Genomic DNA, 27,660 nt, shown 5'->3' on the forward strand with positions numbered 1-27,660 from the left:
TATCTAACCCGTGCTGTACCTGCCCTGGGAGTGTTTGATGGGACAGTGTAGAGGGAGCTTTACTCTGTATCTAACCCGTGCTGTACCTGCCCTGGGAGTGTTTGATGGGACAGTGTAGAGGGAGCTTTACTCTGTATCTAGCCCATGCTGTACCTGCCCTGGGAGTGTTTGATGGGGACAGTGTAGAGGGAGATTTACTCTGTATCTAACCTGTGCTGTACCTGCCCTGGGAGTGTTTGATGGGACAGTGTAGAGGGAGCTTTACTCTGTATCTAGCCCATGCTGTACCTGCCCTGGGAGTGTTTGATGGGACAGTGTAGAGGGAGCTTTACTCTGTATCTAACCTGTGCTGTACCTGCCCTGGGAGTGTTTGATGGGGACAGTGTAGAGGGAGCTTTACTCTGTATCTAGCCCATGCTGTACCTGCCCTGGGAGTGTTTGATGGGACAGTGTAGAGGGAGCTTTACTCTGTATCTAACCCGTGCTGTACCTGCCCTGGGAGTGTTTGATGGGACAGTGTAGAGGGAGCTTTACTCTGTATCTAACCCGTGCTGTACCTGCCCTGGGAGTGTTTGATGGGACAGTGTAGAGGGAGCTTTACTCTGTGTCTAACCTGTGCTGTACCTGCCCTGGGAGTGTTTGATGGGGACAGTGTAGAGGGAGCTTTACTCTGTATCTAACCCATGCTGTGCCTGCCCTGGGAGTGTTTGATGGGAACAGTGTAGAGGGAGCTTTACTCGGTATCTAACCCGTGCTGTACCTGCCCTGGGAGTGTTTGATGGGACAGTGTAGACGGAGCTTTACTCTGTATCTAACCCGTGCTGGAGCTGCCCTAGAAGTGTTTGATGGGGCAGTGTAGAGGGAGCTTTACTCTGTATCTAACCCGTGCTGTACCTGCCCTGGGAGTGTTTGATGGGAACAGTGTAGAGGGAGCTTTACTCGGTATCTAACCCGTGCTGTACCTGCCCTGGGAGTGTTTGATGGGACAGTGTAGACGGAGCTTTACTCTGTATCTAACCCGTGCTGGAGCTGCCCTAGAAGTGTTTGATGGGGCAGTGTAGAGGGAGCTTTACTCTGTATCTAACCCGTGCTGTACCTGCCCTGGGAGTGTTTGATGGGACAGTGTAGAGGGAGCTTTACTCTGTATCTAACCCGTGCTGGAGCTGCCCTAGAAGTGTTTGATGGGGCAGTGTAGAGGGAGCTTTACTCTGTATCTAACCCGTGCTGTACCTGCCCTGGGAGTGTTTGATGGGACAGTGTAGACGGAGCTTTACTCTGTATCTAACCCGTGCTGGAGCTGCCCTGGAAGTGTTTGATGGGGCAGTGTAGAGGGAGCTTTACTCTGTATCTAACCCGTGCTGTACCTGCCCTGGGAGTGTTTGATGGGGCAGTGTAGAGGGAGCTTTACGCTGTATCTAACCCGTGCTGTACCTGCCCTGGGAGTGTTTGATGGGACAGTGTAGAGGGAGCTTTACTCTGTATCTAGCCCATGCTGTACCTGCCCTGGGAGTGTTTGATGGGACAGTGTAGAGGGAGCTTTACTCTGTATCTAACCCGTGCTGTGCCTGCCCTGGGAGTGTTTGATGGGAACAGTGTAGAGGGAGCTTTACTCTGTATCTGAGAGAACTCCTGGTGTGGTGCTGCCCTGGGACTATTATTTGTGGAGGTTAGCTCCATTCAACGCTCTGCGGATTTTCGGTCATTAATTGTAACAACTCGGGAGAGCTGCAGTTTTGACACGTTGTCCCCCAATCCCAATCCCAATCCCAGCAGCAAGGTTCTGCACCTGGAGAACTTACTCGGAACATTGACCTCCAATCTGCACCAGCAGCAGACAGGTTCGGGATCGGCTATTAGAAGACTTGATCTGTGGTCCAAAGGTTTGTCTCTAACACTGTTACCCAGTGGGGCTATATTCTGGTCGTGCACGTAGCAAAAGAGGCAACTTTCACTTCAGGTATCTAAGGGAGCAGTTGTTTGCAATCGATGTTAGTTCAGCTCTCCGAGATACTGAGGAGTTGAGCAATGACGGTCTCCCTCACCAAGATGACACATCCTGGTTTTGAACATCAGCTCAGATGCAAAGTGCACATCTGCTGGGATTAGCTGTAAATGGGCTGCGATGCTCCCGTAGTCAAATAGCGTGTTGGTGCTCAATGCCTCGGCCACACGCGTAGAATTGTCACTCGGATGATGTTTTGAAGGGATTCTTCAACAGCACATCCCAAACCCACGACCTCTTCCACCTAGAAGGACAAGGGCAGCAGGCGCATGGGAACACCGCCACTTCCAAGTTCCCCTGCAAGTCACACACCATCTTGACTTGGAAATATATCGGCTGTTCCTTCATCGTCGCTGGGTCAAAATCCTGGAACTCCCTCCTGAACAGCACTGTGGGAGCACCTTCACCACACGGACTGCAGTGGTTCAAGAAGGCGGCTTACCACCACCTTCCCAAGGGCAATTAGGGATGGGCAATAAATGCCGGCCTTGCCAGCGACGCCCACATCCCGTGAACAAATATAAAAAAAGATCCAGCGCAGGTGGAATGGTCGCAAAGTGAGGTCAGAACCTCTAGCAGACGAGGGGGAATCTTTGTAAAAATCGAATGTGTCCGTCACCAAGATCTTGTATTCGGAGGTGTTGACACAGAGACAGACACAAGCCGTACGGTACCAATTGTGATTGAAATGCTACCTTTTTAGCCAGTGCGTACAGTTACCCAGTAGTAACGACACTGAGACACACAGACTGAGCCTTCAGTAGCAGCTGTGTGTGTGAGCTGTAGACTGTCACCCGGTGAGTGTGCTCAAATTGTTCTCGAGAGGGGCTTCAGACTCTCACTTCTCAATCCGGATGAGTCTGAATCTGGATCCTGTGCAGATTTTGCCCAGTTGAGCGAGCAGGCTGGGGGCTCTGGCCCATTTTCAGGCAGTTGCAGTCACAGGGTGCAGATTATACCAATGTTACCGGCTCCATCGTATCGAAAAGGAATTGTAGATTTGAGTTTCGGATTCTTTTGTGAGACACGATTTGAGGTGCGGATTTAGAGATCTATTAAAACAAGAATTCCAATCCCCTTCTTCCCCCAGATGGGTTCGCGCTTTCAGTGAACGATACAAGATCAAACTAGGCTGCCAAGAATTGATATTAAAGGGTTACCGCAGTTTTGTGACACACTCTACTCTTGCTTAAATACTGTCACTAACTACCTGTGCACTAATTCCTTCTAATTGTGTTAACTCTTTGAGATACTGACCATAGCTACTTTTTTCCCTCCTCCTCTCCCCTTCTGCATGCTTTGTCTGTCGCACGGTCTCCTAGGTAACAGAGAGCGGAGGTGACGTCACAGCGGCCTTGCTTCCTGTGCCGCCCACCCCCACCTGCAGAGGCAACATCGTCGGTGTGACTGCATGTCCGAGCCTAAGCCGTTGTGCGCGAGTGTGTGTGCGTGGTTTCCAAGCAAGTCACCTCATGAGGCACTTCATTTATCAGCTTAAAAAAAAAATCAATCATTCAAAAAAAATGAATGACGTGCGTGTATTAGGTTAACTGGTTGTTTATGACGTCATTCTGCTATTAGTCCTAATCTCGTGGCAAGGCCAGAGGAAGATGGATGAGACTTCACCAAGTGCAGGTCCCTCAGAGAGAAACATAGAAGATAGGAGCAGGAGTAGGCCATTCGGCCCCTCGAGCCTGCTCCGCCATTTAATGAGATCATGGCTGAGCATCCAAATTCAGTACCCTGTCCCTGCCTTCTCCCCATATCCCTTGATCCCTTTAGCCTTAAGAAATATATCCAACTCCTTCTTGAATATATTTAATGAATTGGCCTCTACTGCCTTCTGTGGTAGCGAATTCCACAGGTTCACCACTCTCTGGGTGAAGAAATTCCTCCTCATCTCTGTCCCAAATGGCTTACCCCTTATCCTTGGACTGTGACCCCTGGTTCTGGACTCCCCCGCCATCAGGAACATCCTTCCTGCATCTAGTCTGTCTAGTCCTGTTAGAATTTTATAAGTTTCAATGAGATCCCCTCTCATTCTTCTAAACTCCAGTGAGTATAAGCCCAATCGACACAATCTCTCCTCATACGTCATTCCTGCCATCCCAGGTATCAGCCTGGTGAATCTTCGCTGCACTCCCTCCATGGCAAGAACATCCTTCCTCAGATAAGGCGACCAAAATAGCCTCTCGTGGCTGGCCAGGGGAACCAGTATCGGCAAATTGCTTGCTTTAAACTAATTAACAAAGGAAGTGGCCTGAGAATCTTTCCAAAGTCATTCTTTTATTTTTTAATCGAGTCCCTCTCCACACTCAATCTCCTAAAACACACACTGGGGGGTGTGGGGACCCCACTAACACATTTTCTTTATCTTTTGTAAATGAAACCCCAAAAAACTATTGGGTAAAACAGATTCCACAGCAGGTCAGTCGGCACAGGGAAGGCAAACGTTTCCTCTGAATGATGTGAGATTTCTTACCTCCTTCGGTGGGATTGTCAAGTGTTTCCGGGAGGGCGAGAGACAGGTTTCAGTACTTCTCATGCTGCCAGACTCGAGCGATTCAGGAGGAGGTGTTGATCCGATCGCTGTGCATAAGAAAACGGTCAACACGGTATTTTTTTTTTTATTGTGTTTACTACGCAGTGACCGGAGCAATTCTCTGCCCCCAGCCCGCAGTGACCGTTAGGAATTAAAGCCAAACCTGACGTCCAACTGACCCGATGCCTCTCTGAAATGGTTCCCACAGCAGCTGGAGCATTAGAAAGGTTGTCCTACGCACTCTTCACACTACCGCCTGGATACAGTACATGTACCTCCCTTACACCGTCCGGTGTCTGCAAACAGCAACAATGTGTATTTATATAGCGCCTTTAACGTAGTAAAACGTCCCAAAGCGCTTCACAGGAGCGATTATCAGACAGAATTTGACACCGAGCCACATAAGGAGATATTAGGACCGGTGACCAAAAGCTTAATCAAAGAGGGAGGTTTTAAGGAGCGTCTTAAAGGAGGAGAGAGAGGCGGAGAGGTTTAGGGAGGGAATTCCAGAGCTTAGGGCCCCGGCAGCTGAAGGCACGGCCGCCAATGGTGGAGCGATTAAAATCAGGGGATGAGCAAAAGGCCAGAATTGGAGGAGCGCAGAGATCGTGGAGGATGGTAGGGCGGGAGGAGGTTACAGAGATAGGGAGGCCATGGAGGGATGAGAACACAAAGGATGACAACTTTAAAATCGAGCCGGATGCGCAAGAGGCCAGAATTGGAGCACGAAGTATCTCCCGCCCAGGCGGTCAACAACCTGATGACCCCCTCGCGAACTCCCTGGGATCTCCTCATCAACCCCCAGTTTGAGAAGCTGTGGCGTAGAGGGAGGTCTAACCTGTGCGACACCTGATGTGGTGTTGCCCGGTGCTGACCATGTTGCACCAAAGCTGATTCCTATTCCCAAATTCAGAGTCCTCAGCCATGATGAGCACAGGATCCGCAGCAGAATATTTACTCTGCGTGTTCAGGGTTGTTAGATTGTGTCAGTTGGACTGTAATGCTGAGACTGGGAGGGAATGGGACTCTTTCAGAGAACTGGCATTGGTACAAAAGGGCCAAATGGCCCCCTTCTGTGCTGTGAAATTCTATAATTCTGTGAACGAAACAATACCATTGGGGTGGATTTTTTTCCCCCCACACCCACCCGGTTTTTTCCCTTTATCTGCTTGCACTGGCTGGGGCCTAGATGCACGGGCTCTGGGAGCTGTCCTGTCCTGTCCCTCACCTGTGGCCATTAAACATGCGTCACCCCAGACGGTCAGTGTCGACAAGCTGTTTGACTGCAGTGTGGCATCACGTCCCACACCCGACCCTGTCTCCATTGGATGTCCGCATGCCCAGGGTCACCGATTATGTATTGATCAGGAGCGAGATCTCTGACCAGTTATTTTTTTCCTGCTGCCTATCGCAGGGGCACTGAGGCCAACGGTAGCACCTCCGCCCTGCCCCCACTGACAGCAACTAACTAAGCACAGACTGAAGGGTCAAAATAACAACTTGCATTTATATAGCGCCTTTAACGTAGTGAAACATCCCAAGGCGTTTCACGGGAGCGTTATATGGCTCCAAGGCACGTAAGAAGGTGTTAGGACAGGTGACCAAAAGCTCGGTCAAAGAGTTGGGCTTTAAGAAGAGTTGGGTTATAAGGAGCGTCTTAAAGGAAGAGAGAGTGATAGAGAGGCGGAGAGGTTTAGGGAGGGAATTCCAGAGCTTAGGGCCTCGGCAGCTGAAGGCACGGCCGCCAACAGTGGAGCGATGAAAATCGGGGACGGGCAAGAGGTCAGAATTGGAGCAGCACAGAGATCTGGGAGGGTTGTAGGGCTGGAGGAGATACAGAGATAGGGATCTTCCCCGGTCACTATGGGTTAGTTTCACCTCACGTAGTGCGTTTTCCCATTCAGCCGTAGGGAGACCCTCCAGGTGACCATTAGCAAAGTGTCACATACTTCACGTCACAGGCTAAGTGAGAAATAATGTAGCCACTATCATCATTATGAATATATACCACAAAGCTTTGCGTATAACATACACTTCCCCCGCCAAACCTCCACTCCCCCATGATGTTGGGTGGGGAGAGGTGCCTATTATACACGAAAGGGGTATTTATACTCGAAGATTTATGGTATTTTTGTCATTTAGTTGTTTTTCAAACTTTGAGGATATCCACGTAAGCATAAGAGCAGTGAAAATGCACCATCGCCCAGTGCAATATTCCGCTTCTTTACCGGCTAGTGTTAGGGTAGCAGGGTCTTGGAATGACCCTGGGGGCACTCCGCTGTCGTGCAGACCCGTTCACACATGTGCAGAAGCTATTCCTGGCTTCTGCCGTGCCCAGAGATTGCGTGGTAAAGTGCCCGGTTTAACGTGAGGACAAAAAAAAGCGGCAGAAATGCAGAACCTATCTTTTAAGATTATGAAGGGGTTCGATAGGGTAGACGTAGAGATGATGTTTCCACTTGTGGGGGAGGCCAGAACTAGGGGCCATAAAGATAACAGTCACTAATAAATCCAATAAGGAATTCAAGAGAAACCTCTTTACCCAGAGAGTGGTGAGAATGTGGAACTCGCTACCACAGGGAGTGGTCGAGGCAAATAGTATAGATGTATTTAACGGGAAGTTAGATAAGCACCTGAGGGAGAAAGGGATAGAAGGATATGTTGATAGGGTGAGATGAAGTAAGTGGGAAGAGGCTGGTGTGGAGCATAAACACTGGCACGGACCTGTTGGTCTGAATGGCCTGTTCCTGTGCTGTAAATTCTGTGTAACGAATTCCTGCTCCTGTCCATTATCCAGTTGTCTACTGCCCAATAGTTCACAGACAACAAAGGGCAGGGTACTAGGGCAGTGCCAGTGCCCATGGAACTTGACCTCAGCATCTTCAGGAGAGCAGAAAATGACAGGAGGCGAGGGAATGGTAAGCATCGCCACATCCCTCCCTGTGGTACAGAAAGACGTCTTGCAAACATATGAAAATGACGGGCAGGGAAAGACCAGCTGGTGCTCACCCTCGCAATGTCTGCAACATCGTGACTGGACACTTCCTACCGCCCTCCGCAGGCATGTGAGAGACAAGAAACTAGAGGAAAAAACAAGGCCCAGAAAGGGGGAAAAACCTGGAGAATCCATCTCCCAGCCCCTCGGGTGTTGTGCCTTCGTGAGGTTTGGGGGAGGGGAAGTGTCTTTGACCAGTGCAGTGGCTGGATCCAGGGTCAGCTGTAGCCTTTCACGAAGGAATTGGATCAATCTGTTACTCAGGCAAGTGTAGAAGAAAAAAGAGTTGACGGAGACGGAAACAGGCGTGAACTAGACATCAGAGTGAGTCAGACTGGATTACCGTTTCTATGTTAAGTTTTCAGCATCACCGGAACCCGGTGATAACCGGGAATGGCAAATTCTAGAATATTCCCTCCTGAGATCATAGAATAAGTCAAACCAAACCTTCCCTCTCAACACTCTCCGAATGAAGAGATGTCCAGATGGAGGTGAAATCTCGATCGAGATACTTCATTTGAAACACTGATGGGTTGACATCACGTCGTGTGATGTTCGTAACAAACGTATTCAGGTCTTTGAATGACCCCTCTATCGCTATCTCTATCTCTCTCTAGCTATCTCTCTAGCTATCTCTATCTATCTCTCTAGCTATCTCTATCTATCTCTCTAGCTATCTCTATCTATCTCTCTAGCTATCTCTATCTATCTCTCTAGCTATCTCTATCTATCTCTCTATCTCTCTAGCTATCTCTCTAGCTATCTCTATCTATCTCTCTATCTCTCTAGCTATCTCTCTCTATCTCTCTAGCTATCTCTATCTATCTCTCTAGCTATCTCTATCTATCTCTCTAGCTATCTCTATCTATCTCTCTAGCTATCTCTATCTATCTCTCTATCTCTCTAGCTATCTCTATCTATCTCTCTAGCTATCTCTATCTACCTCTCTAGCTATCTCTATCTATCTCTCTATCTATCTCTCTATCTCTCTAGCTATCTCTCTATCTCTCTAGCTATCTCTATCTATCTCTCTAGCTATCTCTATCTATCTCTCTAGCTATCTCTATCTATCTCTCTAGCTATCTCTATCTATCTCTCTAGCTATCTCTATCTATCTCTCTAGCTATCTCTATCTATCTCTCTAGCTATCGCTCTCTCTCTCTCTCTATAAATCTATCTCTCTATCTAACACATTGAATGAAGAAGCACTTGCATTGATAGCTCCTCCTGAGATATCTCCCCAACACGTCACACAATGGATTAGTTTGAAGTACAGTGACTGGCTATGCCGGCAAACGTTTGTTACTAATATCACACAACACAAAAACATCCAACCATGCGACAGTAGATAATTTACAAAGCTTCTTTAAAAAAAAGAAATCAGGTAAATTTTGGTGAGATTGGATAAATACTTGAAAAGGGAAGATTCACAGGGCTATAGGGAAAGAGCAGGGGGAGTGGGACTAATTGGAAAACTCTTTCAAAGAGCCGGCACAGGGACATTGGGCCAAATGGCCTCCTTCTGTAAGATTCTAGACTTTTTTTTATAGGAGTAGGTCAAGAGCTGAAGCAAAATCTTTCTAACAATGATAACTCCAAATGGCATCAATTTGACTTCCATTCTCAGGCCTCTGCTTTAACGTTCCCCCCCCGCCCACCCTGCCAAAACCCATCCCCCAATCCTCCAATCCAACCTTCTATGGCTATACCACTGTTCTAATCTTCAGGCTTCTGCATGGCGTGGATTTGAGAAGTGTGTTTTTTTCTCTTTTTTTTGTTTTTGTTTTCAAATTCAGGCAAGGGTAAAACTTGATGCTGAGAAAAAAGAAGTAGAGAGACTGCAGTCGCACTGCCATGAGTTGACGAGCCAGCTTGATAACTGCCCTGAATCAATGAGGGAGCAGTTACAGGAACACCTCAAAAGGGTCAGTTTTTTCTTACCTCATTGGCTTCCCCTCCCCGTGGATCGTGTGACCTCTCTGTCCCTGCACAATGGCTGATTCCTGGTACTTAATGTCACTGTAAAAAAAAGGCAATTAGGAATCCTGGAATCAGAACCGTTTGATAAGGTATTTGCGGTAGTCCATACAAATGATAAAACCCAGGAAGTTTTGGAGTAGTTTGGAATGAACCTTGCATGATTGGCTAAGCGTTGCATTTGGTGGGTTTTATTTTGTTGATTAAAAGTAATATAGTGCAATGGAATCCACTTTAACGGAATGCTTTATACAGCCGCTTTTAAAAACACAATTAACTTTGCTTTAACCTGACTTAACAATGTAGTGTGTGACCATTTACACCCGGGAGCTTTTGGAGGTTTATGTTGAAGCATTAGACATCTTGAACGAAATACTTTGACGATAGTTTTTGAGGGTTCGAGACTCCAGTAGAGATCCGAGTAGTCGAGCACTTTACATCGTAGGCCAATCGTAAACAAATTGATTCCAGATCTGTTGGGAGGGTTTTTCCGTCGAGCCAGAGTGGAGGAAGCGGGCTTGGTTTTTTTTTTCCGCTCTACCGTTAGTGACGGGATCTCTCGTGACTTGTCTTAGGAAGCGGAATCTCTCGAATCCGAGGCCAAGCTGTTTGAAGACCTGGAGTTTCAGCAGCTGGAGAAGGAGAGTCGCCTGGAGGAAGAGCGGGAGACCGTGAGCCAGCAGCTTCAGCAGAACAAAGCCGAATACCAACGCAGCATCATGCGGAGAAAGGTGACGTAAGAAAACTACTAGGCACTTGTTCTAAGCGTTAAACAAAGCTTTAATCAACTGTTTTACAACATGGAGGTCTAGTTGTGTCCTTCACTAGTTCCTGTTAAGAATGTCCTGTGCAAGCTGGGCCCATGCCCGAGTATTTATACTCTCCTGGGACAGCGCCACCCGCAGGCCGCTCTGTATTATTTCATAAATCTTTCTTTCATGAATGACTGATTCATGTCAAAAGGTACCGCTCCTTTCGACACCCCAACTCCCACATTCTGTACCCCTTCAAATCCAATAGCATTCTCACGTCAGCAGCAGTGGGTGGTGAACATCTGGGACCCGAGTTTCAATCCAACCCAGACAGTGCCTTTCACAACCTCAAGATCTCCCAAAGCACTTTACAGCCAATGATGTGTAATCGCAGTTGTAATGTAGGAAAACGCGGCAGCCAATAGGCGCACAGCAATACCCCACTAGCAGCAATGTGATCATGACCATCTTTGGAATTCTCTACCCCAGAGGGCTGTGGATGCTGAGTCGACGAGTATATTCAAGACTGAGATCGATAGATTTTTGGGCTCTCGGGGAATCAAGGGATATGGGGATCGGGCGGGAAAGTGGAGATGAGGTAGAAGATCAGCCATGATCTTATTGAATGGCGGAGCAGGCTCGAGGGGCCATTTGGCCTACTCCTGCTCCTATTTCCTATGACCAGATCATCTATTTTAGTGATGTTGGTTGAGGAGTATGTATTGTCCAGGACACCCGGGGAGAACTCCCCTCCTCTTCGAAATAGTGCCATGGGATCTTTTACGTCCACCTGAGAGAGTTTAACTTCTCATCCGAAAGACGGCACCTCCAACAGTGCAGCACTCCCTCAGCACTGCGCTGGGATCGGCCTGGATTATGTGCTCAAACATGTCCGTCTTTATTCCACAGGACAAGGTTTCTGCTTTGGAGAACCAAGCTAATCAAATCCGCTATCAGGCCATGCAGGAGTGCGAGAGACTGAACAGGGAGAAAAACGCAATGGTGCAAATGCTTCAGAAGGTAAACCGATGTATAGAATGACGGGAAGCTCGGTTCAGACGGAGGCCATTTGGCCCATCGAGCTTGTGCTGTTACTTGTTCCCTGTGCTAAGCTGCTGCCATTTCTCTACTCCTTCCGGAATGATACCGGGGCTAAAAGGGTTAATGTACGAGGCCAGGTCGCACAGACTAGCCTTGTATTCCCTCGAGTATAGAAGATTAAGAAGTGATCTGATTGAGGTGTTTAAGATGATTAAAGGAGTCGATAGGGTAGATCGAGATAAACTATTTCCTCTGGTGGGGGGAGTCCAGAACAAGGGGGCATTACCTTAAAATTAGAGCCAGGCCGTTCAGGGGTGATGTCAGGAAGCATTTCTTCACACAAAGGGGAGTGGAAGTCTGGAACTCTCTCCCCCTAAAAAGCTGTTGAGGCTAGGGGGGGTCAGTTGAAAATTTCACAACTGAGATTGATCGGTTTTTGTTGGGCGAGGGTATTGAGGGTTACAGAACCAAGGTGAGTAGATGGAGTTAAGATACAGATCAGCCCCGATCTAATTGAATGGTGGAACAGGCTCGAGGGGCTGAATGGCCTCCTCCTGTTCCTATACAGATACTCCCCTCTCTGCCAAATTGTGTGGTGGGGAGAGGTGCAAGAAATAATAAATTGTTGTATTTCAGGCTTTACATAAAATTTCATTTTCGTTGGGTAAGTTATTGAGGGATATGAAACAAAGACAGGTGGATGGAGTTGAGGTACAGATCAGCGATGATCTAAGTGAATGGCGGAACAGGCTCGAGGGGCTGAATGGCCTCCCCCTGCTCCGATGCTCCTTCCTATTTACACTTTACCTTCACCCTTTAACATTCTTCTTTTATTAAACGGTTATCGAATCCCCTCTTAACTGGCATGACTGTTTCAATAGCTATTTGCATTTGAAGAGTAATATACACTTGTGGCACAAAGCAGAGGTTTAATTCCAGCTGCCCAGATGTGAGCGCACCCAGGGGTGCCTCCTCCGCACCCCTCCCCCACCACCCGCCAAGATTAAATTCCTATTTTGTCTGCACCTTGGTACTGAGGAGAAAAATTTGCAGGGCTCTGGGGGAAGAGCAGGGGGGAGTGGGACTAATTGGAGAGCTCTTTCAAAGAGCCGGCACAGACACGATGGGCCGAATGGCCTCCTCCTCTGCTGTATCATACTATGATGATACCGGCCTCGGGTGGTGGGGGCGCGCAGGGTCAAAGTCAAAGGGCAGCTGCATGGCGAGGCCGGGTGCTGAGCGGGGCAGGCCGGATGGACCAGAGGGTCTTTTCTTGTCCACCATTGTTCGTACGTAACCTCCAGCAGGACGATGGTCAGTCTGAGCGGAGTGGCCTGCCCTGGTCAGTGTGTGGCCCATCCTTCCAGCAAGCTGCAACAGCCTGTGAGCTGGATCCTGCCAAGGTGGCGTGGCTAGCCTCTGCCTTACCGGAGCGATCTCTTGTTTCTGGCTGCAGTTCATAATGCGCACATTGAAGCTGAAGGTGCCCTCCAATTCCATCTTGGATCGCAACCTCATGGCGTTTAATGACAACATTTCTCTAATGTGCAAATGTGTTCCTTTCCAGGAAAAAGACAAACTGGCCAATCTGGAGAAGCGATATTTCATGGTGACTGGTGGCAAAGCTTTTTCCAAAGGCTCTACGGCATTAAAAGAGGTGAAGCGATCTATGTTCTTGCGTTTACTACCTGTTGGGCCCTGGATATTGAATAATAACAGCACATAGTGCATTTACAGAGCGCCTTATTAACTCAAAGCATCTAGAGGTGCTTTGACTATTGTGCAGTGACTATTGTTATGTAAGCCAACAGGCAGTAGGGTTGGTCCAATGCTGCACAGGGTCTATTTAAAGAACTAAACAGGTAGCCCCTTGGACCTCGTTATCGAAATTCTTCCTGTTCACTCCACTGCATCACACTTTATTCACTTCAATTGAAATCTCTTGTTGTGAGCGATTCCTGCTCACCCTCTCCCCGCCTCCCAATAGCTGCCCAACAGAAGCTCAAGAGTTTTGGAGACTTTCCCCAAAGTGACCTTGGTGTTTGCCACTGCCTTTGACGCACCACCTTGTGTGGTCAGAAAATTCTGGCTTGCAAGCCCCAAATTCCTGACAGCTTTCAGTCTGAAATAGTGTTGGAGCGGCATGCTGTATTTAACAGGGAGCTTCGATCCTCCGCACTCATATCTACACCTTCAGGAGACACAGTCTAAACCCAACCATAAGCTGTGCTTCTTTAAACAGTGAACCTCTGTTTCAATCCCTGTACGGGATTGCCATTGAACGGGGCAATAAATTCTTATGGTATTTCGGGAGAAATGTACGCTTGTGTCAGAATATAAGAAAGTGGGAATGTGAAAAGTCAGTGGAACTCGATAGCAAACAATAACTGAGTGAAGGGAGTTGGTATGTTGGCACTGCCATTTAATGAGGATTCTGTGAAGTGACAAGGAATGGTGTGGGATTTATCCCATCAGAATTCATTTCCGCGGAAGTGAGAGGGAAATCCGGAGCAGTTTATGTAATACTCTTATGGCACACAGCGGGTGACAACACCAGAGTAAATGAGGCAGATTGGTTAACGCCAGGGCCAGGGAGATACGAGGGCGGGGGAAACTGGTCTTCTGCTCCAGTGGTGTGGAAACGGGCGACAGCAAATTGGGCGCCTGTTTTACACCGTGCCCGGAGGTCAGCAGGAAGGAGAATCGGGCACGGTGTAAAACGGGCTGCCGATAGGCTATCGCCCATTTCCACACCACTGGAGCAGATTAATCTCACCCCCCAGGGTTTTTAAAACAGCCTTTCCCAGAAATTAGCTGTTCCAAATCTGGCCAGCTGACTTTGGTGTTGCCGCCATGGCTTGTATGTCCAGAGTTGAGGGCACCGAGTGCAATGTATAAACAGCTTTGTGTTAAAGAGCAATAGTAGCCATAAGTGCGACCGGTGAGATGATTGCAGGGCTGTCCCAATAAATATCCCTTTCGCAGCGACGCTGTTTTTGTAACTAAAGGGATTCGCGTCTTCAATTCATGAAGTTCTTGTAAGTTAGTTCTTGACCTCAGCCCGTGCTGGTAAATACTACACAAGAGCTGCATATTTTTAACAAAAATCACCGAGGCTTAACACAAAATAAATATCTTCGATGGAATCATGAAGGTGTTTAATTTCCTCCTGTAATACGGAAATGAACGCGTGTACGTGAAGTTCTGTCTAAAAGGGATTAGCGACTGCGATACAGGGACACAGGGAATTTAGTACCACTGCTTCATCCGTGCTGCAGAGAGGAAATTAAACTGCAATTTGTTGAAAAAGAAATCTTTATGAGCATTAAAAAGTAATTAAAAGAAAATGATAAAACATTTCATAATTTGAACGATTTCTTCAGGAAACTAGCTCTCTCAGAGAGCCAGCACTGGCACGATGGACCGAATGGCCTCCTGTAAGGTTCGATGACACCATAAATCCTCATCGCCGGGAGATGGCAGAACAGCAATAGGATTCCATAGAATTTTACAGCACAAAACAGGCCATTCGGCCCAACTGGTCCGTGCCGCACGAGCCTCCTCCCACCCTACTTCATCTCACTCTATCAGCATATCCTTCGATTCCTTTCTCCCTCATGTGTTTATCCAGCTTCCCCTTAAATGTATCGATACTATTCGCCTCAACCACTCCCTGTGGCAGCGAGTTCCACATTCTCACCACTCTCTGGGTAAATAGGTTCTGGTTATCGTGAACTTTTGTTAATTACTTTTCAATAACTGTTTCATGCACATGTTGCCTAGTTGTGACCAAATATATACAAACAGAAATGTGTCCCTGCTGCTCGCCGTATAGCCTGAAATGCCGGTTTGTACTGGTGAAGCGCCCCCAGTGGCTCAATGGGTACATGCGCCTCTCATTGTGGTACTGAGTCAAATAGGCCGGAAGGTCCCAAGTTCAACCTCTGATTGGTCCTGAGTAAGCCTCATTAGGAGGGGAGAAATTCCTCCATCCCCCTCACTCCCTCCATCCACCTACCTCCCTCCCCCCATCTCCCTCTCCCCAAACATCCCTCTCCCTCCCTCCATCCCCCTCACTCCCTCCATCCCCCTCCCTCCAACTATCCTCTCTCCATCCACCTCCCTCCCTCCATCCATCTCCCTCTCCCCAAACATCCCGCTTCCTCCCTCCATCCCACTCCCTCCCTCCACCCCCCTCCCTCCCTCCACCCCCCTCCAACTATCCTCTCTCCATCCACCCCACTCTTTCTATCCATCCCTCGCCCTCCCCTCTTCCCCCCCAATTGAGTGCGGATGTTGGGTGAGGACTGCGAGGCCTTTCATGGTCGAGGAGCCCGCTGACACTCACACATGAAGAATGGAGGTGGCACAGGAGGGCAGCCAGCGGGCGTAGAAACATAACCCAGCATGAGTTCTCACCTTCAGGAGAGGAGGGGTGGAGAGAAATTAGCGGTGGGAGTGTGTGGGAACATTCAATGAACTGATTCTGGAGCGAATGAAATGTTAGGAGTCCTTTAGTAGAATATTCTGAATTATGCTTGGTGCACACATGCCATGTTCATTCATCGCAACGCTACTTCACCCTTTGCCCTTTGAACAGGAAGTGCTTCACATCTCAGAGCCTAGCGACATGTTAGAGGAGACTAAACCCCAGCATTGCTTACCAAGAAGAGCAGCTTCTCTATCCCCCTCTCCTTCCATCCCATCGTACCCCAAGATGCAGGAGGTAACCGCACTAACAGTTACTGCATGCTATGTGTTTGTTTCAAAAAGAAAATCTCGTGTTCGCTCCGACGCACGAACTGATAGTCAGTAGAAGACTCACTACATAAAGGACTGGATGGTGCGGCGTGTTTGAACATTGTCTTCTGATTTCAAGGGCCTGGAATCTCAATCATGGCAGATTAGGGTGGCCAACTCTAATTGGACAGATTCGTGGCGGTTTCCTCACGTGACCTCCCGCCCCCAACTGCCCCACACAGCCAAATAGCCTTTATCCCCCTCTCCAATATTTTTACAACTAACAAAAGAAAATGTTCAAAGACATTTTTTTAAAAAGCACACCTTTTTTTAATGAACCAATGATTTTTCTTTTACTCGCGGCATTGTCCGGGAGATTAACCTTTAATTCCAGGAGACTCCAGGGCAGTCCTGGAGGATTGGCCACCCTAAGGGTGTTTGGGGAAAGTCTCTCTGGTGCTCTGGTTCTTTAAGATCCATCAGAAATTGAGTTTGGGGCAACTACTTCCTGATTTACCTCATATTCCTTCCTGCTCTTCTCAACGTTGGTGATGGTTGCCAGTTTGGTGTTTGTTGTACATTGCACATCCAAAACTCCGCTGCCCCGTGTCCCGTTTACCCATCACCCCCTCTGCTCGCTGACCTACATTGGCTCCCGGTCCGGCAACACCTCGTTTTTAAAATTCTCATCCTTGTTTTCAAATCCCTCCGTTACCTCGACCCCTCCCTATCTCTGTAACCTCCTCCAGTCCTACAACCCTGAGATCTCTGCGCTCCTGCAATTCTGCCCTCATGCGCATCCCCGATTTTCCTTGCTCCACCATTGGTGGCCGTGCCTTCAGCTGCCTGGGCCCCAAGCTCTGGAATTCCCTCCCTAAACCTCTCCGACTCTCCTCCTTTAAGATGCTCCTCAAAACCGACCTCTTTGACCAAGTTTTTTGGTCGCCTATCCTAATATCTCCTTATGTGTCTCGGTGTCAAATTTTGTCTGATAATCGCTCCTGTGAAGCGCCTTGGGACGTTTTACTATGTTAAAGGCGCTGTATAAATGCAAATTGTTGTTGTAGTTCCAAAGTTGTTTTAAACTTCAACTGGCCTGGGTTCCATATGGCAGAGTCTCATAGCGCAACAACAGTGACACACTTGAACCATTCTCCACGATATATTGGATTTCACTGTTTTGTTTGCGTGCTGTCATGGTTTCATTGAGGCGAGGTCTTGTTGCTATCAATGGATGGACAATGGTGGAGTGATATTAAGGTGTCTCAATTACACCAGCTCCTATTAAACCACATTTTTGTAATTCAATACATAGGATTATTTAATGTTGCAATAATTACATAGAATGTACAGCACAGAAACAGGCCATAAAACCACACAGGTCCGTGCCGGTGTTTATGCTCCACACGAGCCTCCTCCCGCCCCTCCTCATCTAAACCCATCAGCATATCCTTCTATTCCTTTCTCCCTCATGTGTTTATCGAGCTTCTCTTTAAATACATCTCTACTATTCGCCTCAACCACTCCCTGTGGTAGCGAGTTCCACATTCTCACCGCTCTCTGGGTAAAGGAGTTTCTCCTGAATTCCCTACTGGATTTATTAGTGACTGACTTATATTTATGGCCCCTAGTTTTGGACACCCCTGCAAATGGAAACATCTTCTCTACGTCTACCCTATCATAACATAGAACATAAGAATTAGGAGCAGGAGCAGGCCATTCGGCCCCTCGAGCCTGCTCCGCCATTTAATGAAATCATGGCTAACCGGATCTTGGCCTCAACTCCAGTTTCCTGCCCGCCCCCCATAACCCTCGACTCCCCTGTTGCTCAAATATCTGTCTATCTCAGCCTTGAATATACTCAATGACCCAGCCCCCACAGCTCTCTGGGGTAGAGAATTCCAAAGATTCACGACCCTCTGAGCGAAGAAATTCCTCCTCATCTCCGTCTCAAATGGGCGACCCCTTATTCTGAGACTGTGCCCCCGAGTTCTGGATTCCCTGACGAGGGGAAACATCCTCTCAGCATCTACCCTGTCCAACCCCCTCAGAAACCCCTTCATAATTTTAAAGGCCTCTTATCAGGTCGCCTCTCAGCCTTCCCTTTCCTAGAGAAAAGAGCCCCAGCCTTTTCGTCCTCTCCTGCTCGCTGTGCCCCTCTCAGTTCATGAAACTTAGAGTAAACAATTTTATTTGATCATGTGGAAAACTCTTCGAATGCACACTCAGGAAATGGTTACCAGATCCTTTATTCTGCTTTTCCCAATTCACTTTCTTCCTCTCCTGAAGCTGCTGACCCCGTGCAGAGGTACAGCATCACAGGCTACCGCTGCTCCTGCCAGTTGGCCAGCCTCGCGATGTCAGCCCAGATGTTGACCCGCTAGTTGAAGAGCGAGGCCACCACATCCTGTCCTGGTGTCCGCACACCTGCACGTTCCAGCACAGCTCACTGGTTAGGACTCCGAGCGCTGACTGATCTCTTTTTTCCTCCTTAGCCCAGGGACTCTGAGGCTATGATCTTCCATGTTCCTTTCTACCACATCTGTCTGTCTCTCTTATTCTGTGCCAGATGTTTCTGGCACCACTGACTGAGCGACCCTGGCCAACAGAAGAACAATTAATTTCTACAACATCTACAGGTTTTTCTTTTCTCGATATTTCACTCTCTGGTTGGTATTGATTTTTCCTCAGTCTTTGACTATTGATGACATCATCAGAGAACTGGGTGAGAGGCATAGGAACAGGGGGAGGCCATTCAGCCCCTCTAGCCTGTTCCACCATTCAATGAGATCACGGCTGATCTGTATCTTAACTCCATCTACCCGCCTTGGTTCCATATCCCTTAGTACACTTACCCGACAAAAATATATCAATCTCAGTTTTGACATTTTCAATTGGCCCTCAGCCTCGACAGGTTTTTTTTTAGGGGAGAGATTTCCAGATTTCCACTACCCTTTGTGAGAAGGAGAGATTCATGACATCACCCCTGAAAGGCCTAGCTCTAATTTAAAAAGAACAAACATTAATCAACATTAAAGAACCCAACAGTGTGCGCAAGGTGGAATCCCATGCTGTTCCTGCCCAGGATTTGTGGGCTCGGAACAGGCTTTTCAGCTGTCGTGTTATGTGATGGGAGGGATGGATATTATAATGGATTTTTGCAATGAAAAGCAAACACTTTCAAATAACGGAGAAGAGCACAAACCAAGTGTATTATAAATCACCGTAAAATAATTGCTTGAGTTCTGGGATCACTCGCAGGGCAGGTACAGCACGGGGTTAGATAAAGAGTAAAGCTCCCTCTACACTGTCCCATCAAACACTCCCAGGGCAGGTACAGCACGGGTTAGATAAAGAGTAAAGCTCCCTCTACACTGTCCCATCAAACGCTCCCAGGGCAGGTACAGCACGGGTTAGATACAGAGTAAAGCTCCCTCTACACTGTCCCATCAAACACTCCCAGGGCAGGTACAGCATGGGTTAGATACAGAGTAAAGCTCCCTCTACACTGTCCCATCAAACACTCCCAGGGCAGGTACAGCACGGGTTAGATACAGAGTAAAGCTCCCTCTACACTGTCCCATCAAACACTCCCAGGGCAGGTACAGCACAGGTTAGATAAAGAGTAAAGCTCCCTCTACACTGTCCCATCAAACACTCCCAGGGCAGGTACAGCACGGGTTAGACACAGAGTAAAGCTCCCTCTACACTGTCCCATCAAACACTCCCAGGGCAGGTACAGCACGGGTTAGATAAAGAGTAACGCTCCCTCTACACTGTCCCATCAAACACTCCCAGGGCAGGTACAGCACAGGTTAGATAAAGAGTAAAGCTCCCTCTACACTGTCCCATCAAACACTCCCAGGGCAGGTACAGCACGGGTTAGACACAGAGTAACGCTCCCTCTACACTGTCCCATCAAACACTCCCAGGGCAGGTACAGCACGGGTTAGATAAAGAGTAACACTCCCTCTACACTGTCCCATCAAACACTCCCAGGGCAGGTACAGCACAGGTTAGATAAAGAGTAAAGCTCCCTCTACACTGTCCCATCAAACACTCCCAGGGCAGGTACAGCACGGGTTAGACACAGAGTAAAGCTCCCTCTACCTTGCCTCATCAGCAGCCCGTCCACCACCTTAAACATCCGCTCCCTCCCCCGTGGCTGCAGTGTGTACCATCTACACGAAGCACTGCAGCAACTCGCCAAGGCTTCTTTGGCAGCACCTCCCAAACCCACATCCCCTGCCACCTAGAAGGACAAGGGCAGCAGGCGCATGGGAACACCACCACCTCCAAGCTCCCTTCCAAGTCCCACACCATCCCGAGTTGGAAGTATATCGGCCGTTCCTTCTTCGTCGCTGGGTCAAAATCCTGGAACTCCCTCCCTAACAGCACTGTGGGAGCACCTTCACCACGCGGACTGCAGCGGTTCAAGAAGGCGGCTCACCACCACCTTCTCAAGGGCAATTAGGGATGGGCAATAAATACTGGCCTTGCCAGTGACGCCCACATCCCTGGAATTTTTTTTAATGTGTCTTAGCACCAGCTGTAGAAAAACACTGCCAGTTGTACCAGTTTCTCTGCGGTCTCTCGAAGTGCCAAACTAGCACCTAATTTGGGGCAGTTGCTGTGGGCTCAAGCCTAATAGGAACAGGTTGAAACGACTCAAAATACTTTCACATGAAGCCGTTAACTGCTCTTGGAGGCAAGATCTCCAGCCTCTCAGTCTGGGTTAGATTCGAGCCTCAGTCACATTGGTGAAAGGTCAGTGTTCTAACACGTTACAACATCCGGACTTTTGGGTATCGCCACTTTAACCGAGTCCGTGAATTCCCCTGCTTTGCACTGACAGGTCAGTAACACTTCGAAACCAGGTCTCTTAGTTATGCTATGAACATTCACTACATAAATTAAGGTTGATATTTCATTGGAACAGCCACAGTTCTTTATAAAAGGACGGTTGTGATGAAACTCACACTTCAATGACCAAAATAAAACTTAATCGTAGCTACAAAAAGAAAAAAGAAAGACTTGCATTTCTACAGCGCCTTTCACGACAATTGGACGTCTCAAAGCGCTTTATAGCCGAGTACTTTTTGAAGTGCAGTCACTGTTGTAGTGTAGCCAATTTGCGCACAGCACGCTCCCACAAACAGCAATGTGATAATGGCCAGATAATCTCCCAATCTCTTCTTCGAAATAGTGCCGCGGGATCTTTTACGTCAACCTGAGAGAGCAAATGGGGCCTCGGCTTAATTTCTCATCTGAAAGACGGCACCTCCGACAGTGCGGGGCTCCCTCAGTACTGCCCCTCCAACAGTTCGGCGCTCCCTCAGTACTGCCCCTCCGACAGTGCGGCGCTCCCTCAGTACTGCCCCTCCGACAGTGCGGCGCTCCCTCAGTACTGCCCCTCCGACAGTGCGGCGCTCCCTCAGTACTGCCCCTCCGACAGTGCGGCGCTCCCTCAGTACTGCCCCTCCGACAGTGCGGCGCTCCCTCAGTACTGCCCCTCCAACAGTGCGGCACTCCCTCAGTACTGCCCTGGAGTGTCAGCCTAGATTTTTGTGCTCAAGTCTCTGGAGTGGGACTTTGAACCCACAACCGCCATTCAGCCCCTCAAGCCTGTTACACAGGAACAGAAGGAGTCCATTCAGCCCCTTAAGTAGATCAGGGCTGATCTGTACCTCGGCTCCATTTTCCTGCCTTTGCTCCATATCTCTTGATACCCCTTACCCAACAAATATCTATCGATCTCAGTCTTGAACGCTACAAGTGACCCAGCCTGATTAAGGAATATCTAGAAGTGAATTAGGCACAAACTTTGTAAACTGTATTTCCAACCTAATTATCAATTAAAAAAAAAAAATCTATTTTCTCTCCTGATGGCACTGACTTTGCCTGAGGTGCCAGGGTTACCAGAAGTTACCATTCTTCACCTGCAAGCCTGAACCGGGATTAAGCAGACTATTCTACTGTGGAGGGCATCACAGCTGAGGCTGCTCCCGTTTCACCCAGTCTACGTACATGTGTAGCTGGCAGCACCGGGCTGTAATCAGGAGCAGCGACCCTCCTTTGGGGAGTTCTTCGCCGTGACGCTTTATACTGTCCCAATTGACCACTTTGCAGACTCGCTTGTGAAGCATGCCCACTTAGGAAAGGCAACGTCTCGATTTTAAAATTCTCATCCTTGTGTTCGAATTCCCTCCATGGCCTCGCCCTTTCCCTATCTCTGTCACCTCCTCCAGCCCTGAAACCCCCCGAGATCTCTGCGCTCCTCCAATTCCAGCCTCTTGCTCATCCCCCATTTCCTTTGCCCCACCATTGGCGGACGGGCCTTCAGCTGCCTGGGCCCTAAGCTCTGGAATTCCCCCCCTAAACTTCTCTCCCTCTCTTTCCTCCTTTAAGATGCTCCTGAAGTCCTACCTCTTTGACCAAGCCTGTCCTAATATCTATTTATGTGGCTCGGTGTCAAATCTAGTCTGATGATACTCCTGTGAGGCGCCTTGGGATGTTTTACTATGTTAAAGGTGCTATATAAATGCAAGATGTTGTACGGCTGGCAGCCATGAAATCATCACCAGTTGCAATTGTCGCCCATTGACTATTCAGGGACAGAAAATCTAGCCCCGTGTGCCAGTAAAGAAGTCAAACTTCTAGGGAAAAAATAATTTTCCCACAGTATAAATCTTCCTAAATGGGGAATTTCTTATAGTTTTCCAATCTAAAAGAGAGCCATCTTAAATTCGGCAACCAACATCATCTCAGCCCCAATAATGAATTATTAACATGTCTACTTAATCTTCTCGGCTGAAAATGATTGAGATTTCTTTCCCTTTGTATTATGTTATACATTTGCAAGCAGCAAGCCCTTGCTCTACTCCATTGTCATAATCTTTTTTATTCCCTCTGTCTCTTTGCCTTTACGTCGCTCTCGTTTTAGGAGTATATGAAGCTGGCTGACGTGTTTAAGTTCTACAGTGACATATACGGCGCAGGCCCTGACGCCGCCCTCTCTGCTTCCACACTACGTTCTCTGCCGCTTACTGTACCTCCATCAGCCCATGAGGTACATGCTTGCCAGCATGCTTTGTTATTACTGTCCATACTGCAAGTGGGCCGCCTTCCTTCATGTCTTGACTGCACCCTCTTTCATCAAACGTTTAAAGATACAGTAGTCACCTTTTGGTTAATAATCCTGGACGCCAGTCATGTTCTGATGACCTCCCCATTGTTAGGCATAGCCCAAAGTCCATTGAAGGATGGACATTACAATTGAGCACCGAAGGAAGGATCCATATTGGATCAATGTAATAGAATTAAGGATTGGTGCGATAGCCATTGACATGAATCAGTCATTCATGAAAGACTTATGAAATAATACTGAGCGGCCTATGGGTGGCGCTGTCCAGGGAGAGTATAAATACTCGGGCATGGGCCCAGCTTGCGCAGGACATTCTTAACAGGAACTAGTGAAGGACACAACTAGACCTCCATGTTTTAAACAGTTGATTAAAGCTTTGTTTAACGCTTAGACCAAGTGCCTAGTAGTTTTCTTACGTCAGCCATGACATGCCAGTAATTAATAAATACACTATTGTATCATATTTACAGTGTAGTATTAGAGGGTAAAGACACAATGGTGTGTCTAGAACTAGGGGTCACAGTCTCAGAAAAGGGGCCGTCCATTTAAGACTGAGATGAGGAGAAATTTCTTCACTCAGAGGGTGGTGAATCTTTGAAATTGGACATAGGAATCTGATTCCTAGTCTTGAATCCTGGATCTAACAGAACATGTATCCAATTATCTAAGATAATTAGCAAAAGAAGCCTGGGGGAGATGAGGAGAAATGTTTTTTGCCCAGCGAGTTGTTATGATCTGGAATGCATCTCCTGAAAGGACGGTGGAAGCAGATTCAATAGTAACTTTAAAAAAGGAATTGGATATATATTTGAAAGGGAAAGATTTGCAGGTCAATGGGGAAAGAGCAGGGGAGTGGGACTAATTGGATAGAACCTTTCAAAGAGCCGGCACAGGTACGATGGGCTGAATGGCCTCCTTCACTGCTGTATGGTTCTCATAGAAATAATAGAATTTTACAGCACAGAAGGAGGCCATTCGGCCCATCGTGTCTGTGCCGGCCGACAAAGAGCTCTCCAGCCTAATCCCACTCTTGGTCCGTAGCTCTGTAGGTTACGGCACTTCAAGTGCATATCCAAGTACTTTTTAAATGTGATGAGGGTTTCTGCCTCTACCACCCTTTCAGGCAGTGAGTTCCAGACCCCCACCACCCTCTGGGTGAAAAAAGTTCTCCTCAAATCCCCTCTAATCCTTCCACCAATTACTTTAAATCTATGCCCCCTGGCTCTATGGTTCTTTCACCAAAAGAAAGTTGGTGAGCTAGACACTCATGTCGCTTAGGACCTGGTCTTAAGAGAATTTACAGCACAGAAACAGGCCATTCGGCCCACCTGGTCTGTGCCAGTGTTTATGCTCCACACGAGCCTCCTCCCAACCCTCTTCATCTAACCCTTTCTCCCTCATGTATTTATCTAGATCCCGCTTAAATGTATCTATGCTATTTGCCTCAACTACACCCTGTGGTAGCGAGTTCCACATTCTCACCACTCTCTGGGTAAAGAAGTTTCTCCTGAATTCCCTATTGGATCTATTAGTGGCCATCTTATATTGATGGCCCCCAGTTTAGGTCTGTCGCCACAGGTGGAAACATCTACGTCTTGTCTGCTTCCTACAAGCTACACGCCCTCTGTTATCACCAAAGACATGGGAATGGGTCACCTCCCCACCCGGACCTTTCGGGAAGGGGTACAGGGTCTGCGGCAAAGCTAAAGAATGAATGAGCACAGTAAAATTTGGAATGGACCAACTTGGACCTAACTTTTCCTCCATCTAAGACTTAACTTTTCTCGTAGATGGTCCATGCTTGGATGGGTTTTGCGGGAGTTTCCCACATGTGAAGATTAGTTGAGTTGTGCTCATCTCAAGCAGCATGTTGTGGACGTTTTGCATGTTGGGTTGTGTGGATTTTTCACTTATCTCGGTGCATGAGCATGCCCATGGATGGTTTATTATAGCTTGCACTTTAACACTATCCTACCAATGTGCAACAGTTTCCCTTCACGAGCTTCTGGAGGAACATACAAAGAGCTGAGTAGAACCCAGTCACCACTTGGATACTCTGCTCACATCCGATATAATCTGCTAAGAATCAATCTGATCTCCTTGAAACAATTTTTTTTTTCCTTTGAGAAATGTTCTGTGCTCTGCTCTCATTTTAAATGTACTTTTTTCCCCTCGCTCCCAAGCTGCTCTCAATGACCTTTCTAGGACATGCATGCGGAGGTTGTGTGGCTTTGGCCCATGAAGCCAGTTGGAACAGCACAGCCCTGTTGAGCAATCAAAAACCACCCAGAACTGTTGCCAACTCTTTGAACTATTTCCCAAGCCAAAGTCTACACTGGTGCAATGGCGGCACTGGTCCACCGCCACGTCATTTGATCACCAATTGTGGCTACCACAGGCCTCCTTGCATTTTAGATTTGAGAAATAAATGTCAATCTCACACAGAGTTGGGAGCAACTCCTTCAGAGTAGACTCGGGGCTTCTCCAGAACCTGGGACTTCAATGCCCAGTTGCTACTTGTAAGTGTCGCCTGTTGAACGTTCCCCACTTGTTCATGAATGGCAGGGTGGTAATGATGGTCAGCATCAAAGTAGCTTTGAATCTTGAATCTGTGGATCACAGTTATGTGACTTTAATGGTTGTAGTTGGTCCACATGGGCTGAACATCTTACCTTATGGAGGGGGGGGAAACGACCACTGGTTGTTTTCTATGAACATAGGAACAGGAGGAGGCCATTCAGCACCTCGAGCCTGTTCCGCCATTCAGTGAGATCGGGGCTGATCTGTATCCTAACTCCATCCACCTGCCTTGGTTCTGTAACCCTTAATACCCTCGCCCAACAAAAATCTATTAATCTTAGTTTTGCCATTTTCAATTGACCCCCCAGCCTCAGCAGCTTTTTGGGGGAGAGAGTTCCCGATTTCCACCACCCTTTGTGTGAAGAAGTGCTTCCCGACATCACCCCTGAACGGCCTGGCTCTAATTTTAAGGTTATGCCCCCTCTTTCCTGTTGGCACCAGATGCCTTGGTGCAATATTCTGTGAAAGCCCCATCCTCTCTCCTGCTCTCCAACGAAAGATAAGCATCCCAAGTTATTCCTTTGATGATGGATCCTGTGTGGGCCCCACGCCTCCGTCACTGACGGGTTAGGCAGGACGACCGTTTCCAGACCTCCACCCTTACCCACTTTTGACTGGCCCACATGAAATGCACAATAGCAGTGCCCCGGCACTGACTCCTCCACCTGCCCTTTCCCCCCTCGTCTCACTATAACTCCTTCCTGCCTTGCACTACTCAGTTCGATAACTAGTGGAGACTGAAAGCTATGGCGATATGCGACAGCCTCAGCAAGGACAGTTTTACACGCGTGAAAAGCTATATATTATTTTACTGTTTGTTTCTACATCTCCTGTGCATTAGACGTGTTTCTGGTGTAGTTAACCCCATTCCAAGTGATAAATCTGTTTAGAATTGCAAGATAATTTTCTAACAAGTTTCAATCAAATGTTGTTAGTTGAACAAATAGGGGAATTTTGTAAAAACAAAAAAAAACATCTAATTTGTATTTTTCTCTACTTTTTAATTTAGCATGGAAACCTCTTAACACTGAATCTGTTTCACGAAACTGTTATTTTTTTCATTTGATTAACAAATGGTTTCTTGTCGCCCAATGCTCTCTGCTTCCTTTGCTGCTCTCCCCAGGAGTACGTTACCCTAAGTCAGCTTAAGGAGCTGTACGGCAGTTCAACGGGGCCAGACCCATTCCACACTAACTCAGCCGTCTCCTCTCTGACTCTGTCTGCTGAAAGCTCTCTGCCCTTGCCGCTTTCCTCCTCTACACTATTCGCAGCTGAGGTTGGTATGAGGTCTCTCGACGCTAACTTTCTCTACTTTTCCTCAGTGGAGGGGGTTTTCAACCGTTCACTAACTCTAACTGAAACTGCACCCCTGCCCTTTCAGCAATGAGTTTCAGTCACAAGGACCCATCTTACAAAGTTACATCGAGTCTACGGCACTGAAACAGGCCATTCGGCCAACTGGTCCGTGTCGCTGTTTATGCTCCACACGAGCCTCCTCCCGCTCCTCTTCATCTCACCCCATCACCATATCCTTCTAATCCTTTCTCCCTCATGTGCTTAGCTAGCTTCCCCTTAAATGCATCTATACTATTCGCCTCAACCACTCCCTGTGGTAGCGAGTTCCACATTCTCACCACTCTCTGGGTAAAGAGATTTCTCCTGAATTCCCGATTGGATTTATTAGTGACTGTCTTATATTTACGGCACCTAGTTTTGGTCTCCCCACAAGTGGAAACATCTTCTCTGCGTCTACCTTATCGAACCCCTTCATAATTTTTAAGACCTCTATCAGGCCACCCCTCAGCCTTCTCTTTTCTGGAGAAAAGAGCCCCAGCCTGTTTAATCTTTCCTGATAAGTAGAACCTCTCAGTTCTGGTATCATCCTCT

The 27,660-nt window shown here is 47.8% G+C and overlaps 1 protein-coding gene across 22 annotated transcripts in view; it reads left to right on the top strand.

Annotated features, from left to right (window-relative positions):
• Positions 1-27,660, top strand: part of phldb1b (pleckstrin homology-like domain, family B, member 1b) — a 326,558-nt gene that overhangs the window by 247,599 nt on the left and 51,299 nt on the right. For 11 of the 22 annotated variants that reach the window (XM_085967718.1, XM_085967708.1, XM_085967710.1 and 8 more), the window contains 7 exons: positions 9,336-9,464; positions 10,092-10,247; positions 11,178-11,288; positions 12,877-12,966; positions 15,910-16,035; positions 22,993-23,118; positions 26,897-27,049. In XM_085967718.1, the coding sequence (XP_085823844.1) occupies positions 9,336-9,464; positions 10,092-10,247; positions 11,178-11,288; positions 12,877-12,966; positions 15,910-16,035; positions 22,993-23,118; positions 26,897-27,049 (891 nt within the window). The remainder of the gene's footprint in view (positions 1-9,335; positions 9,465-10,091; positions 10,248-11,177; positions 11,289-12,876; positions 12,967-15,909; positions 16,036-22,992; positions 23,119-26,896; positions 27,050-27,660) is intronic. The other 11 variants (XM_085967725.1, XM_085967726.1, XM_085967728.1 and 8 more) reach the window with 6 other exon arrangements.

The sequence above is a fragment of the Somniosus microcephalus genome, chromosome 26, assembly GCF_052327205.1.
Source record: "Somniosus microcephalus isolate GS21.2 chromosome 26, FLI_Smic_1.0, whole genome shotgun sequence".
Taxonomy (NCBI): domain Eukaryota; kingdom Metazoa; phylum Chordata; class Chondrichthyes; order Squaliformes; family Somniosidae; genus Somniosus; species Somniosus microcephalus.